General features: G+C 32.4%; 2 protein-coding genes across 3 annotated transcripts; both read right to left on the bottom strand.

Moving 5' to 3' along the window:
• Positions 1–331: 331 nt before the first annotated feature.
• On the bottom strand, positions 332–7,580 carry LOC108347500 (uncharacterized). 2 transcript variants are annotated; one of them, XM_052879271.1, is made up of 9 exons: positions 7,564–7,580; positions 5,774–5,925; positions 5,622–5,690; positions 4,981–5,100; positions 3,181–3,257; positions 3,018–3,093; positions 1,981–2,166; positions 1,573–1,701; positions 332–642 (listed from the first exon to the last, which is right to left on the bottom strand). In XM_052879271.1, the coding sequence occupies exons 2-9, from the start codon at positions 5,846–5,848 to the stop codon at positions 481–483; spliced, it is 894 nt and encodes a 297-aa protein (XP_052735231.1). In that variant the 5' UTR covers positions 5,849–5,925; positions 7,564–7,580; the 3' UTR covers positions 332–480. The 2 variants fall into 2 exon arrangements, with proteins under 2 accessions (XP_052735231.1, XP_017442281.1); XM_017586792.2 differs by lacking the exon at positions 7,564–7,580 and having other exon boundaries at positions 5,774–6,066.
• A 5,701-nt stretch (positions 7,581–13,281) lies between these two features.
• On the bottom strand, positions 13,282–16,301 carry LOC108333568 (protein NRT1/ PTR FAMILY 4.3). The gene is made up of 5 exons (XM_017569037.2): positions 16,098–16,301; positions 15,788–16,005; positions 14,998–15,438; positions 14,467–14,573; positions 13,282–14,275 (listed from the first exon to the last, which is right to left on the bottom strand). The coding sequence occupies exons 1-5, from the start codon at positions 16,234–16,236 to the stop codon at positions 13,420–13,422; spliced, it is 1,761 nt and encodes a 586-aa protein (XP_017424526.1). The 5' UTR covers positions 16,237–16,301; the 3' UTR covers positions 13,282–13,419.
• Positions 16,302–17,898: the final 1,597 nt, after the last annotated feature.

Genomic DNA, 17,898 nt, shown 5'->3' with positions numbered 1-17,898 from the left:
TACCTATTTATAGAAAGTTACATATTATATGCATTAATACCGCCGTATTTTTACACTTACCATATAATTAATATATGAGATTTTTATAATAAATGTACTATTTTTAATTAATTATATTGATACTGTAATATTTTAATCAAATACTATAAATATACACACGTATTAACTTTAAACAAATAAATTATTAAAATCACATTACGATATTTATTCCGTTTTAGATATAAAAATATTAATTTTCTGAATAACAATTTTAATAAGTTAATTTTAATGTATTTAACCTTTAATAATAATAAAACTTTGAAAATACGTTATGATAAAATGAAGTGAGCTATAAAAGGGAAAAAAATGTATAATACCATAATCTAGAACCGTCTCAACACATTTCACAAGATAACATTGCCATAAGTGACAGTGAATGGATTGTTTGAGCATTGTTATACATACACTTGAAAGGCTAATAGTTGAAAGTATGATATAAACCTAATCATCATTTTCAGTTGTACCATCTTTGAGGTGAAAATGTTTTTCTCTCTTCTGGAACTCTGTCAAACCTTTCCCACTTCCTGTCACACCAACCTTTCCCTGAGGATCATCAGGAGATTTAAAAATACTCTCTCGTTTTCTTCCAGAGAAGAAACCAATCTGTATCACATACCAGAACAAAAAAGATCATTTTTAAAACTCAATTCACGCATGTAAACAACCAAGTCGTATACAAAAACAACGCAAAAATCAAAGGAATTAACGCATAAATAAAACAAGAGCAGATAGTAGATATGTAACTTACTAATTCCCTTAATCGCAAAGACTTACAATATATTTTAATAAGACAACCCTTTATATGCGACTGTTATAAATATAAATGTAAACAACCAGTTCCAATGTACATATATTCCATTAAGCAATGAGTTGAGATAACTATTATAAAAATTCACAAATTCACTATAGATAACGGTTTGTGAAAGAAAGACAACGTAAAAAATTGTACTGACGGTGCATTCATTATTTATTCTTAAAAAGGAAATACAAGGGTTATTCTAAAAAAATACATGGAAATACATACAGACTACAAAAAGGAAATAGGAACCTGTTTTCTATTCAACTTATCTTATGCAATATAGTAATTCAATATAAAATTATGCATGTTACAGAGAAAATACTGCTTAGAATGAAATTTTGTAGACAATTTAATCCTAACCAAGCACTACTGTACTCTAATGGATCGATTGGCTCGGTTAATTTCCAATATTTACAACTATAATGCATGTGGAAAAGTAAACCTTCGCAATTGTAACATGAAAACTATCGTTTGTACGGTAAAAGAGAATCTAAAAGAAAAATATAACACCAGGGTATAACATCCAATCAAGCCTTGTATCCTAATGAACCAATTGGCATAGTTCAATATTTTACTATATACTAGAAAATGTATATACAAATAAAAATAAAACAAAAATTCAATACAATTACAAGAAAACTACCATTGGTCACAGAAGCTAAAATAAGGTGCAAAAAAATTCTCAAACTAATTTAATGTGAGAATAAAAAAGTTTGAAAACTTGAGAAAGGTACCTTCTTCGCCTTTCCTTTGGTTGACTGGAATTGCTGCCAAGCATTTTGCCGCTTATTTTGTGTGACTTCAAGTTGCTCCATCCGCATCTTTGACTTAAAGGCATGTATTTTCTTACGTTTCGAAGCTTTCTGTAATTGCGTCAGAAAACATGTCATCATAGCTAAGTGGCAGATAAACCACAAACAAAAACAAATCCAGAACCAACTTGCAAACATTTTCGTTCTTGCAAGAACAAACAGGAGAAAAGACTTATCAAATGATAAGTAGAATCCTAAAATCATAAGTAGAATCCTTAAAAAACAAGAAAACTCAAGCATTTCATCAACATCAAAAAGCAACCATTTTTAATTTAGAAAAGTACAATTCCAAGATATAGCTAGAAAATTTACTGAAAACATCTCACTCACCACATCCTCAGGATCATCAGCCTCTATACGAAGTTTGGCAGGTAGACTGCGAGACTGTAAATCAATTGATGCAGCTTGTGCAATTTTCCGTTTGATAGCCTGTTTTGTAGCTTCCGCAACTCGCTCAGCTTCTAACAAAGCATCTACAGAACCTTCTTGAATTGGCCTTATATTTGCAGGATCGACCTGTTATAAACAACCACCATCAACACGTTACTATTATCTATTGGCTCTTTCAAAGAGGACAAACCAGGGAGATTCAATATCAACTAGTCATGAATCGACCCATATAAGAGACTATAATACAATCTCTAATCCAAAACCTTGAGACAGTAGGTATGTGGGTCTTTCTCCTTATTTGTTACTCAAATTTTTCATTACTACTCAATATGGGACTCAAATATTTTACAATAACCAAATATTCTCTAGAATATAATTTACGAACATTGACTCGTGTTATGGCATTGGTATATAGGTGTGGTCAACTAATACAGATCCCCCAAACAAGAGATTCATAATGTTGTCAAACAATAAGTTATATCTTAAACTCAATCCTATACAAAGAGGAGTTAACTCACTATCAAAACTCTTTCAGTAAACTCTCGAGTTCACTCAAATAAGCTAGTGAAGAAGCCAGAACAAATTGGCTTTAACACACTTTATTATTGTGATTTGCCTGTTTTCTTTATTATGATGTGGAAATATTGAATTATTGTTGTTACAGTAGATTTGTTATGTTTGTATGCCATTAATAGATTTTTTAATATTAGTATTAATTTTATATTAGGAAAACTCTTACCAGTTGAATCTACAAATTGATTTTACGAAAGCTTCATGAGCTTATGTAAAGTTTGGAGTTTGATCACACCTTTATAACTCAATCCCTCCACCCACTATTTTCCTAGGTGCGGAAAAATACCCATAAAAAATAAAACAAACAATGAAGAATTTAGAGGAAAAATTATGCAGACCACATATGACATTGCATGACTAGCAATACGATCATGTGTACATCAAGTAGTTTTTACAATCCTTACCTCTTCTTTATTACCCCAATTGTCATAGGATACATAATAACCATTTGGTGTATAAGCCTCAATTGTAGCATCATACCTGGAAATTCATAACACAACAAAATGAAAACACAATAAACATAGGTAAATGAAATGGAAAAAAAAAATTCAGTGATAGACAAAATACCACTCCCCATCTTCACTCCAAACTGCCTGAACTTTTGTGCCAATAAGAAATTTCTCTTGAAGATCAGAGCTATCCAGCTGTTACAAGTAGTTATTGAAAGGATTAGTGACAAAACAAGTCACAGATCGATAAGATATTTCCCTACCATATCATATCTCCCTTTTTTAATGTAATGAAATCATATCTCTAATATAACCAAATCATATGTCTAACAAAAGTGAAACAGCATAATAATACACCAACAATCACCAGAAAAGCATTGAGTATAGAGATATGATTAGGGTAATAGTGACAAAACAAGTCATCAGATTTAGAGATGATTTCAATCGTTCCCTCCTCAACTTCTGCCAATTTGTAATTTCATAAATAAGAGTGTTGGATAAGACAAATATCTGATTTGGGGGTAGAATAACACTAAAATTATAAAAAGACTAAAAAATGATTATAAAAAAATTATGATTGTGATGTGTGTGTGTATTAGTGAAACGTAAGACTATTTTAAGGAAAAAGGGATACAGACTATGGGATCCTTGTGTTTTTGTCTTATTCAGCATGGCATAATAAATAAGTTGCAGACACTCACTAATGAGTGTCTTATATTGAATTACGGTTTAACCCAAAGGACATCGAGAATTCATAAAACAGGATTATTAGTTGTACCAATAAGCAACCATTCTAACTTATAAGCACTCTTCCAACCTACATTAAACACTTTACAGATATGTATTTCAAACGTATCTGTCGTCCAAGACCCAAATTCGTTTGATGCATCACAGCAAAGAGATTATTTCGATTACTTCCTCCACCAGTTCTACTACTGTTAATTTTATCAATTATCAAATAAAAGAAATTAAATGAATCATGAACAGGTAGTTCTATCTACGCAAGGTTGTCAAACTTGAAGGTCTACATAGACTAGTAGAGTTTTCAGTTATACGTTTAATTATCATAAAAACTAATATTAAAAACCTACTAAAAACATATTGCACAATACTATTAGCACAACAATAATTCTATATTTTATCTCCATAAGAAAACACTAACACTGTGAAGCCAATTGGAAGCAAAGTTTAGGTTGGACTTCAATATCGCAAACTTGTTTCTTGACTCAAGCTTGTTGTGAGAATTTACCAGATTTTATACATAAATGAGTTAGACCATGGGTTAACTTACTTTCTCTACCTAGAATTGTAAACTTGCAAGAGTCTGACCAGAAAACTCAAGAGTTAGACAACATTGGTTCTGTTTTAGAATACAACAATGCAATGACTTGCAGATACATATTAATGCAGGTAAGTTCATCTGCATAGTTAAATTATAGCCAAAAGCAGGCAAACACCTGGCATATGCCAATGCATATTTTGAAAAATACTTGAACAACCAAAATAACTAAAAAGCAGGCCCAGCCATCATAATATAGACAGAAATGAAGAGGGGACTGCAGGAGAATTGGGGGTAGGAAGAAGAGGGGATATGACAAGACCCTTATCATGCACACAAGAACATCAGCTTGGTCAGAATTAAAATTCATCTGGCTAGATCTATACAAAAATGAAATGGAAAGAAATTCTCTCTGCTTTTTTCTTTATTGTAATAAGAATATGGCAAGAAAACTGCTCCACTTTCGAAGGAAAACACAAGATCCACCAAAAGGATGTTAAATGTATGGGGGAAGGCAGACGTCGAATGAAAAAATACTAGGCAATATTAGTCACATGTTCCCTAATCATTGTTTCCAATTTCCCTGACAGCAATAGTGCAACTAAACTCCAAAATCAAATGACAATGCAGAGAACCTACCATTTGATTCTCCTTATGTATCGACAAACTTGGAGATGTACCAGCATTAGGAGCAGCCATTGAACCAGACATTTCATTTTGCTTTGCAGTTGCAAGGAGTTCCTCCGTCAAAGCAATGACCTGTGTAACACAATTTTAGGGCACATATTTGGAGTTCAGTAAAACAAATAGTTTTCAGAAAATGTTTACATTATAAACCAAAATTAATGTCAAAATTCTAACTTAGGTGAATCTCAGTGTGAACATCTCATATCAGGTGAGAGGGAGAAAGCATGCTGGACATCACGACAGAGAGCACACCTGCACAACAACCAAGATAGACGTGATGTGCATTTTGACGAGGTTGTCTTTGGTTTTTTGTTTTGTTATGTAAGATTCACTTATTTATTTGATCATAGTCCTCAGGCTGAGCAATTTGAATCATGTTACAAATTGCCCGCAGGTTCCAAATAAAAACTAGTACCCTCAGCACCTTTTAGAAGCAAGAAAATTCAAGAAATGCATTTGCCTACAAGGATCCTCTGATGTCTTTATGGTAGGGATCTGCTTTCTCGAGAGAGAAGGGAATTGAGATTGAGAAAATGAAGAAGTAGGAGAAGTGGTGTATTAGTTGTTAGCAAGAAAATAAAGAGGGCACATACCTCGGAAAGTTCCCTCTCCATGTCAACGTATTCTGAATTCGAAGGTTCATCATTCAGGAGCTGTCTGACCTAAGAATTCATTGAAAGAGGAACAAATGAATGAAACGGAACGAAACGAGAACAGAGTGAGTGAACAGTTGAATTGAGCTTACCTGGTGGAGTTGATCTTTGTAGAGAGAAAGATTTGAGGCCAACTCTTCTATACTCACTTCGTCACCGCCTTGCATCTTCTCTTCACAACCTCAACCCTAACCCTAATTCTTCTTCTTCCTCTCTCAATCTTTCACCGCTGCCACTGTCACGCCTCCCCTCCGCCAAAACACAAATATCATATCATATCGTATCTTTCTCATGGGCTTACTCTTTCCCTTCTAAAGCCCAAATTCATTTCGGGCCTCTTATGGGGTAATACTATTCACACTTACGATTGACACTTGTCATTTGTGATATTATAACTAACAGTTTAAATATTATAATAATTATTAAAATAAAAATAATCATAAATAAATCATTTTATTAATATGTTACTGTAAATATTAACTAATTCCTCTTTCTTCACAAGTTTTCTTAATTGTAATTGAACTTCTTATTTTAAGTTCCATTTTCTCTGTTGTTAAAAATCCAATAAAAATTGTTTCATATATAAATGCATAACAAAAACAATTTTATATTATGTCAGAGAAATCAACAAAACATAATAATTACTATTAATTTTTTATTTACTGTTGTGATTATTTAATATTTTATAGAAAGAGGAAAGTGTAGCATAAAATTTTGAATTTAAAACTTTATATATAATTTTAAGGTACTGATGCCTAACATAATTTTAGTTTATTCACAGTGTGCCTAAATTATTTTAATTCCTGTAATAGTTCTAGCAGTGATATTTGAATAATATGTAATACATAAGTAAACTTTTAGAATAAATATAACATGTAGTACACTTATTAATTATAAATATTTTGTATGAAATATATCTATAATATTACAATTTTTATAAAATTTATAATACTTGGAAAATTATATTCCATAAATTAATAACAACTAATATAAAATGGAACAAAAATGTCAAATAAAATATAAACTAACAATTAATATAAAATAACATAAATTGAATAATTAAAAGGAAAAAAATAGTCGTGTCTCTTGAATTATACACCATCAGTATTGCAAATTATTAGAAACCTAAGTAATAAAATAATATAAATGAAACTTTTCCTTAATTTATATATATGGGATTTAAAATTTATGTTACTTATTGATGCTAGCATCCCTAACTTTTTTCCATAAAATCCTATCAATATTCTTAATTTTATCATTCAAATTTTGTCCAAGATAAAAAAAAAAAAACTAGTTTTGCATCGTAATTATAATTATTATTGGAGGAGTAATTTATATATCTTTTAAGAAAATAAAATTAATAATAGTTATTAAACAAAGTATAGTGAATAATTTGTGTATTGTAGGCTGACATAGGGCAATTGGAATTTAACATCCACATATACTTAAATCAACAAAATCAAATTATTGTAAGAAATTATTTGCAGCAAATGTTTTTGAAGTTGTAGTTGAAAAAGCATAATCATATGATTGATGTAAATTACTTACATTTTCACAATGACCTTAACTATATAACATGATAAATAATATTTTTTTCTCTCCGTGTATGTAACTTTGTTACATGAAAAATAACACCAATTTCATGACAAATCATAAATGAGTGTTTTGAAACTAATTTAAAAATTATAATATATCTCATAAACATTCTTGGCAACAAAAAACAATTTGTATCTGTTGGGTATAAATAAAGTCTCACATCGGATAAATAAAAAATAGACATGAGTTTATATACACATAGAATACCTCCTTTAATAATAGGTCTTTTGGAGTGGTATCAAAAGAAAATCTGTGAAGACTTAGTTCAAAACGGACAATATCTTACCAGTTTGGAAAACTTCCGCTATAGGTGAGGTAGAAGAATCATAACCCTTTGTTTGAGGGGAGGATTTTTTTGGTACCAAAAATAAATTAGCCTAGCCCAAAACGAACAATATTTTATCAATGTGAATATTTATGGATATGTATGTATATTGAACCTACACAACAATATTATGCATTTATCACACAAATCAATTTTAATTATTCAACAAACAAACCACATCAAATTTGATTTTTTATATAAAACATATAAATTAATTATCATCTCTTTTATGTCACCAATTCACCTATAGTTTTCCTTCTAGATTTAAAAATAAAATAATGTCTTTTAAGTACTTTTGGATTATGAACTCTAACTCTAACAATATGATAGAGATTCACAAATAGTCATATAAATAGGAAAGGGAAAGTAATAAAAGTGAGAGAACTACCCTAACATTTAAATGGAGTGCACTTTATAATTTTTAAAATGATTATTTCATTGTTCTAAAAGTGATATCTGAAGTGTTTTATTTTGGAATTTTTTTAGAAGAAACTTTTTCAAATTTTCATAATATTATTTTTAAAATATTATTTCTATAAGATTTTTCATAATATATGAAATATATTATGGAATAAAATTTTCGAAACAATTTTCAAAATATAGATGATATTTTTATAAATGAACTTTTCAAACAGATAAATGAATTCAGAATGAGTTTTTTAAAACAATTTTTTTACAATGATAACTATTAGAATAAACTTTCCGAACGAGCTCGGTCTATTTTTCTTTTTTCTTTTACTTTATTTTGATAGGTTTAATACCTCTTTTGGTCCCTCGAAAGGGGTCAAAGTTCAATGTGGTCCTACCTTTTTTTAGAAGTTCAATGTGGTCCTACCCTTTCGTAAAAAGTGTGCAATCAAGTCCTTTTTTGAAACGGCGTTGAGTTTTTAACGGAGCAGCTGACAGGGTGGACTGAAGTTAGCTACGTGGCTTTGTGTAGGTAATATGTGGCTGTGAGAGGGTGATACGTGGTTGTGAGAGGGTAAATTTGATAATATGACTGAGGTTAGGAAATCAGAAGTTAGGGTTTCTTCCCCTGCGCGTGTGAAGGGGTTTTCTCATCGAACAAATGGGCGGCGGAGGAGCTATGAGGACGGCGGCGAAGATCGCCGGCATCGGCGTCTCAAAGTCGGGTCTTCGGGGCTCGACGGCAGCGCTCCCGACAGAGCAATCGGTCCGCAGCGCATCGCGATCCTCGTCGGTGGCCGGAGTGTCTGCACAGGGCGCGAAGACTGCCGAGGTTGTGCCGCTGCATGCAGCGTCGCCTTGGGACGACTGGGACTTCGCCGACGATAGCGATTTCGTTGCGCCAAGGATGGTGTTCGGTTCTGCTCCCACTTTCGAGGAAGCTAAGGAAGCCACCACGGAATTGAAGGACGCTATTGATCAATATATTGATTTTCTCTATAATTTTTGACGATAGTTATGCTTGAAATTTATTTTATTTTATTTTATTGTCTTGATTTTGTGGTGTTTTGGTTTTTTGGGCTGGGTTTTTTTCTATGCTCTTAGTGTGAGTTTTACATTTTTGCTGGTAATAAACTAAGGGTTTTAAACTGAATTTTGTGGGTTCAGTGCCAAACTTTGAGGGAATGTGGATTCTTTAATCTTCTTCATGTTGATAGTGTAAACAGCACTGTAAGAGGATTGAATTTAAATTCTGTATGAAGATCTCTGTTTTTTCTTTTTTAATACAGAAACTTACATCATCTTGATGAAAATGATATCTGTGTTGCTCTGTGTCACCTTTGCCCCAATTTCTCAAACGCGACGAACACTCTTCAGAAGAAGTCATTCGTATCTCAAACACCAATTTCTCTACAACTCCTCAAACCCTTGATTTCTTAACCTCAGTAATATTATCACATTTACCCTCTCATAGCCACGTATCACCCTCTCACAGTCACGTATTACCCACACACAGCCACGTAGCTAACTTCAGTCCACCCTGTCAGCTGCTCCGTTAAAAACTCAACGCCGTTTCCAAAAAGGACTTGATTGCACACTTTTTACAAAAGTTGGGACCACATTGAACTTTTAAAAAAAGGTAGGACCACATTGAACTTTGGTCCCCTTTCGAGGGACCAAAAGAGGTATTAAACCATTTTGATAGTATGGGCTTTAATAATAACATGGACGTGCCATGAAAAACCTCTTTTTTAATTAACATGATAACAATATCAAGGAATAGATGTACGCCTATTGTTTTCGCACCCCATAACTACTAAATATGTACTCATATTAATAAAAAAAGATTAAAATATTCTTTTATCATTTCATCACATACTAATCTTAGTCGTATGAAGAGAAGAAGAAAAGAGAATGATGAATATACTATAGAAGAAAGAGAAAGAACGTGGTAAAGGATAGCAAAATATATTGGATTTAACTGTCAGGTGCATTGAATTAAGATTTTTAACTTATTAACTATATTAATCTAGTTTGTTTGTCTCGTTAGAAGAGGAGACATGTTACATTTTTTAGCTTGTGTTGTATAAATAGACTGGCTTGTCCCCATCTATCTTCAACAGGCAAAAATGAATTAGATTGACCATTTTGTCACTCCTAGTGAAAGACTTGTCCATACAATTTTTCTTAAATGTATTTTATATGTTTTGAAAAAGTTAATTATAAAAAAAAAATCATTTTGAAAATTATAACAGATAATAAAAGTTTTTGAAGTATTTTTTTATTGGAAAAATACTTATAGAAAAATTAGAATAAGATAATTACTATAAAAATAAAAGGGTTAAATATGTTTTTAATTATTTAACTTTTAGTGAAAAGTAGAATTAGTCTCTTTTCAAAATTTTGACTCAATTTAATCTCTCAATTTGTGAAATGCGTTGATTTAGTCATTTTAACAAAATTTTGTGAAGTTTATTTGACGTTTCAAATACGTTTTTTTAGCTAAAACTAAAGTGAAAATATGCCAAACGTAAACAACTAAAATGTTATCATGAAACATATTTGAAACATAAAATAAACTTTAGAAAGTTCGGTTAAAAAGACTACATTAGTACATTTCTAAAATTAAAATATTAAATTAGGTCAAAGTTTTAAAGATAAACTAACTCCAATTTTAACTAAAAATTAAAAAATCAAAAACATATTTAACCAAAAACAAATTAACTAGAACTAAGCTGGCCATTCCAACTTTTCTTTTTTAAATTTTCTCTATCTATATATATTAAATATATATCTAATTATATAAATTAATTTTAAATTTTAATTGATACATTAATATTAATAATAGAATGTATGAAAATAATTATTTAAATGCTTTTATTATAATTAATAATTTATAACTAATTTAATTTATTGTGATTTTTTCCCCTTTTCATGGCATGGTAAAGGGCAAAGACATATTAATAACATATTAATAAATTTGATCGAAGTCGTACCCGAGTCAAATTAAGTGCAAGGTAGAAAGTGACTCTTAGGTCCAATTCTAGTTCAGGAATTAGATCGAACACTAACTCAATTAGAATGCTTCCAATCACAAATTGGCAACAAATAAACATTACTCTAACTCCTAATCCAACACAAGTTAACGAACTAAGTGAAGACTACCCATGTTTTCATAATTGCAAACTAATTAAGCGAATGCAATGCACAAGTTCAATCAATTTTGCACCACACAGTTTCATCAACTAAACGAAGATTAAACACCAATTAGACAACTAAGCGTATACCCAAATGCAAGCGCAAAACATATTCAATATTGAGCCAAATTAGGGTAGCAAAATCACACTTCCAACTCAGAAATCTCATGGAAACGATGCAATTTCGCTAATAACCAACAAAGCACACCTAAGCTAACGTTAAAACGTAATTGCAGCAGCAAAAACGAAGTGAATTCATTCTGGAACAACAGCAAACGAAAAACAAACAAAGCACAATAGAAAACGCAATTCAAAGCACAAACCGAACTTCAAAACAACAACATAACATGCTATTCAAATCTGGAAACAAATTACCAAAGCAAAATGGAATTTAAAGTGTAGAAATGAAATGGGATTTAAAGTGCAGAAACGAATTAAGATTTAAAGTGCAGAAACGAAATGGGATTGAAGGCACAAAACAAAATTCGAATTAAAATAAAGATGATTCAATACAAGAAAAAGAGAAAGTGAAAGCAAACCTAAAACCCAGTTGAAAACGCCCAATGCTCTAACGTAAGAAGAAGAAAAACGTGAAATGTGGAGAGAGCTTCTAAAATCTGATTTTGGATCTTTATAACCCTAAAAGACGAAAATGCCCTTAGTATGAACTTCTTCTAAAATTGACCAAAAATTGAGCCCAAAGGTGAAAGTATGTCCAAATTAGAATAATTAAAATTACAAAACGAAATTAGATATAATTATTGACGTGGTCACACTCTTGTTATCCCAACTATGTTTCCAAAATTGTTCTGTAAATAATAATTGAATTAATTAGGCTCAAATAATTCAAATTAAATAAAATAAGAATTAATAGTTTAATTAAATGAGATAATAATAAAGAATTAAATACCGTTCACTAACATAATTTGATGCTAAAACCTAACTTAATAGTACAAAATAATGAATCATGATAAACGACAAAAACATTTTTTTGACATTAACTATTTATTCTCAGTTTTTTGATAATTTATTACAACATATTAATAAATTTCAAAATACATTAAAGAAAGATAAAATTGGGAAAAGTCAAAAACAAACTGGAACTGAATGAGTTAATGTCGATGGCATTAAAATTTTGACAATAAGTTCCTATTGAGATTAAAATCGTGTATTTTTCAAATATATATATACAGAAATTGAGCTATTTAAATCTTGAAAAGCAAAATCGCCTAAACACACACTAAACTGAGGGATGCCAAAAATATATAAATAAACTTAAAGCTTTACTTAAATTTAAAAATATGTCTACAATACATATTTTTACAGAAAGAAGTAAAAAGAAGGAAGTAGAAGGATATGAAAGTAGGGACTTTTACAGAAAGGATGGATGATGGAGAAAACAATCATAAATTTGAGACCAAAGTGGGCTCGGTGGCATGACCAGCCATTTTTGTTGGGGGTAAGTGGGGAATCTGTTCATCTTTTAGCCAACAATATTTTTATGTAACTATTGTCCTACGAGGATGCCATTTTAAATGTTTCTGCCTTCAACAGTAAAACATGTCTCAGACATGTCTCAATACACAACCCTACATCATTGTAAAATAGAACAACACCAACCACAACTTCCTCTCAACTATAATTTCACCCACAACAACTGATAAATCTCCTATGCCATCTTCTTTATCTATAACTTTTCATAAAATTACAATAAAAATTTAACAACTAAATGAAAAAACAAATGCTCTTTCTATCTCCATTGACATCGATATTTCACAAGTCTTCGGAACAACATAGAGCTTAATTTATGCTTCATATGCTCTAGCATTTTATCGTGTACTTTGAAATATTTCTTTTGGTCTCTCTGTCAAATTACGGTTCACTCTCTTTAGTGTTTTCGATGTTTGTTTGTCAAAATACACTCTTTCACTTGAGCTTTGGTTAATATTACGTACTCGCAGTCAAGGGTATACTTATATAAAATAATTTCTTACTCGGTTGAGTTATTCATATCAGCATGCTTGGTTGCTATCAAATTTCAAGAGTAATAACAAGCTTGTGAAATATGATACTATTTTCTAGATACGGCATTTTCATATATAATTCTTTACAGTAACTGTAAATTTGAAGAGTATACAAGGAGAATTGTGGATAACTTTATGTATATTTATATATAGAGAGATAGCTAGGAAAAAAAGAGTAAATTAAGTTTCTAGGGAATATTGTCATCTTCTACGTATGGGTTGATTTCCTTGGCATTAGTTTGGGACAGGGAAGGAGCATGAGAATAACGTTTGGACCAAAATAGATAGTTGAGGAAGTTGAGGAAACTCAAGACAGCCAGTAGCCAGTAGAAAAGGTCGAGCCTGTCCTGGTTAAGGTTGTTGTAGTGAAGCCAACCACCATTTGAAGAAGTTGAGGTGATCTTGTTCACCAAGGTGACCAAAACTGTGCTCAAATAAAACCCAAATGAATAGGAGCAATATGTGATGGCTGTCAAGAATGCTTGCATCCCTTTCAAAGACTGTTTGTAAAAGAACTCAAGGAGACCAATGGCTGTAAACATCTCTGACAATCCAAATATTAAGAATTGTGGGGTTATCCAAAAAATGGACAAGGTCTCGTTAAGCTTCACAGCTGCATCCCTTCTCTTTTTCTCCATCAGAGCAGCTGCAACCATAGAAAAGGTAGCCAGAAAAAGACCAAAACCTATTCGCCGCAAAGGTGAGATTCCAGACTCATGACCGGTGAATTTTCTGGCAAATGGGACAAAGAAGGTGTCGTAGAGAGGGACTAAAACGATGAGCAAAATGTAGGGAATGGCCTGAAGCGACGCTGGAGGGATGTTAAAGGATTTGGTGACATGGGTGTCCATGGCCCTCCCTTGTTGGACTGAGAATGTCTGCAGTTGTGCTAAGATTGTGTTGAAAACGATGGTGCACGAGAAAATGGGAATAACCGATAGCAATATCTTCACTTGCTCAACTTGCCCAACACTGCATAATCTCCATGCGCTTTCCTTTGTGTCTGTCCCCTCTTGGACTCTGATACAAGCCTTGTCTAAGAACCTGATCAAACGTAGTGCGTGTACAAAGTTTGTTATAAAACTAATCAGCAAAGATGCATGTACTGGCAGGAATTTGGATGAAAAGTTTGAATCTTGAGGTTTATAAAGCTTTTTTGTGCGAAAAAATAGAGTTCACATGACGATGACATGAAAAAAAGAAAAGAAAACCAATAGAAGCAACGTTGAAAGTACCTGAATTTATCAGAGAGAAGAGGACCAGTATTGTTTTGGCTTCCGTAAAACATTTGTGGGTTAGATGGTCGAGCCAGCTTTCTTTTCAAAATTGCAGCCACAAGTACCTAAGACGAGATCAAGGTATACAAACTTGATTGTTTTAGTTTAAGTGTCCAACAGACCAGCCAACATGACAGACATTATTACTTAACAACATTCCCGTACATGCACAACTCGGCAAGCACAACTTACTATGAACAACCCAATATAATAAACAAACAACTGTACACGTTACAAAGATTTTCAGAAAATCAAAATAGTGAACTTTGGGATCATTTAACTTAACTTAAACGAACATATATATACTGAGTGGATGAGACTGTTTTTAGGTCCCTGTATGTTGAGAAAAATCTCAACAAATAAATTATGAGATGTAGATAACTAGCAATAAGTAAACCTCTATCTAGTGTTGCTTACAGTAATGATGAATATGATAAATGGATATTATATTATATGAGTGAAAATAGTGGAAGGGTTTAAGATGGGTACTTGAGCAATAGGGGTTAAAATACTGCCTTGTGGGGGCTTGTTCCTGTAATAGAGAGTGCCACATATGAGGCTTATGAGTCCCATTGCCATTACAGCAGCGGATACACCAAAGCCCACGTCCATTCCCGAATGAGTTTGAACCCAAACAAGAATGGTTAGGCTGACCAGTTCTCCCACAGAGAATGCAAAATACGCTGCATTGAAGTAAGTGGAGAGTTTCTTTAACTGCTTAGGGTTGTCTTGATCGAACTGGTCTCCTCCGTAGGCAACCATGTTGGGCTTCACACAGCCACTCCCCAAAGCCACCAAGTAGAGCGCCACAAAGAATATCGCCGCCTTGAAGCCCTTTGCTTCCACGCAGTGTTCTCCGTCAGTTAACAGATTGCACGGCTCTGGCTTCAACTGAGGAACGTGAGCTTGGACCGATAGCAGAATGAAACCCTGTAAAAATATAATATTTTCAGCAGAGGCTCTGAAGGAACAAGACAAGTACAGATGGGCCAAACAACAGTCCAACAAAACTAATATTTTTAAAGAAAAAAAGAATTGAAAATGAGTAGCTGAAGATTCCACGTGAAATGATGGGTGAGAAAATCTGATTTGAAAGGCAAGAAACGCCATAGATGTCCAGCTGTGACAGTGGGGGTCGGGGCAACACATAGAGTACGGAGTACAGACAGAAAAGAAAGCAGATGATAAAGTGGGTGTAGCTATGGTGATAGAGAGAAAGAGAAAGAGAAAGAGAAAGAGAAAGAAAAAGAAAGAAGAAGAGAGTTAATGAATGACTTACAGAAAGTTCTAGAAAACCAAAGATGAGCATTGTCCAGAAGCTGCCGAGGTGGGAGTCGGAGAGATAGCCTCCGAGGAGAGCGAGGAGAAAGATAGTCCCAACAAAGTTGGTGACGACGTTGGCGGCCTTGGACAGAGGGAAGTGCATGTCATTGGTGACATAAGTTATGAGGTTGTTTCCCACTGCTGCTATTGCCATTATCTCAAATGCTTGCAACCCTGGCGTACACAGAGATATATATACTTAAACCATGCATTCATGGAGAAGGCTTGTGAAGAAAGAGAGAAAGAGAAAGAGAGAGAGAAGTGACCAAGAATAAAAGCAGCAGGAATGATTCCACCGTGTTTGGCAGGATTAGAGGGTCGGCCTCTCCAATCGAGAGTGGAAGATTCTGCCTGTGCATGACGAGGTTGTCGTTGTTCCTCTTGAGAAACTTTAGCTGTCTCCATAGTTGTTGTTGTTGTTGATGTGTGGAGGAGAGTGGAAGATTGTTTTATAGTGGTTGAGGAGAGGTGAAATGAAGATACTGCAGAAGAAGATGTGTTGTCTTTTGTGAGGAAAAAAAAGCAAAGATCCATCCACTAACTTACCCACACGCACATCCTTCCCTCCCCCAAGCGATGCTTTCAGTTCTCATTCTTCGTTCAGTTCACACCACAAACATTTTTGCTTTCTGCGGGACCCACTCCTCCTATTCTATCCTATCAAACCTTTAAACAACATCTAAGCTCTCCTGTCTCACTTTCTCTGTGGGGGCCCACCACCCTCTCATTCTTCATCTAATTATTATTCTCCCTTCTAAATTCAATATATTCTATTTGTTATACTATTGTATTTTGATTAATATTGTTATTATATATCCAAACACATATAGATATTGATTATATATCGGCTAACTCGTATATTATGGTGGCATGACTCACTATAGATTGACAAGGTAAATTTATTATGTGAAATGTTATCCAGCTTAAAAGCATGAAAAGATAATATAAATAGCACGATAAATTAATTATTTTATTTATTATCTCATTTATTATATGTATGTGAAAAGTTATCCAGCTTAAAAGCATGTAAAGATAACATAAATAGCACGAGATAAATTAATTGTTTTTATTTATTATCTCATTTATTATATGTAACTGATTCACTTAAGTGTTAGAGTCTGCTTTTCATACATAATTTTTATCTGAGTTTGAGAAGACAAATACTTTTAAAAAAAGATGAATAATTTTGAAATTAAGATTTTAAAGGTTTACAGTATATTTGAAGTTTTTACATTATATGATATGTAAAAACATTTTATAATATTGTATTTTCATCCTTGGCTTCTTACTATTTTATAATATTTGGGTGTAGGGGAATCCCTTTTCCGTCCTTTGTTTGGTTTTCGGCCTAAAAAGGAATGTATATACACAAAATATTACTTTATTATTCACTTCTATTTATATATAACCTCGTAAGTTCCATATTGTTTATGAATTAACACTTGTTTAATTATATTTTAATCATGTTTAGTATTGTTTACTAATTGTTTTTTTTTTAAATTCTATCTTTGGTTGAGTACATATTTGTCGTCTATCGATAGTCCATAGTGTTCTGGAGCATATATTTACACGTATTGGATAATCAGGTTTTGTGATTGTGGGTCAGCGTATGGTCACGAGGTTAATTATTTTATAATTGGTTGAAGAATACATGAAATTGAAAAGCATGATAATATTTTTTTATAACATTTTAATATCATCTACATGTCATTATGTGTAATTGACTTATATTGGTGTTTATAATTATTATTATTTTGTGATTAGTCCATGTTGGTGTTTATGATTATTATTATTGATTGTGGAGTAATTTTAGATTAATCACATAATGACACATAAATATTAAAATGTTGTCAAAAAAATGTTGTCAAAGTATCATTATTGAATTGAAAATAATTTGATAAGCATAGTTTGAACGTTTTATGAGAGTGCAGCATGTTGTCTAAGACATTAACAAGATTTGTCCAACATTGAGAAGACTTAACCAAAAAGTTGTTGCACAAGGTTAAAACCAGCTAACATGGACAACAAATCACACATTGTTCACTCCTTCAGCACATTATGTACACT

This window comes from Vigna angularis, chromosome 1 (genome assembly GCF_016808095.1).
Source record: "Vigna angularis cultivar LongXiaoDou No.4 chromosome 1, ASM1680809v1, whole genome shotgun sequence".
NCBI lineage: Eukaryota > Viridiplantae > Streptophyta > Magnoliopsida > Fabales > Fabaceae > Vigna > Vigna angularis.
Note: the sequence above shows the minus strand (reverse complement) of the source record. Positions and strands in the feature narration are given on the sequence as shown.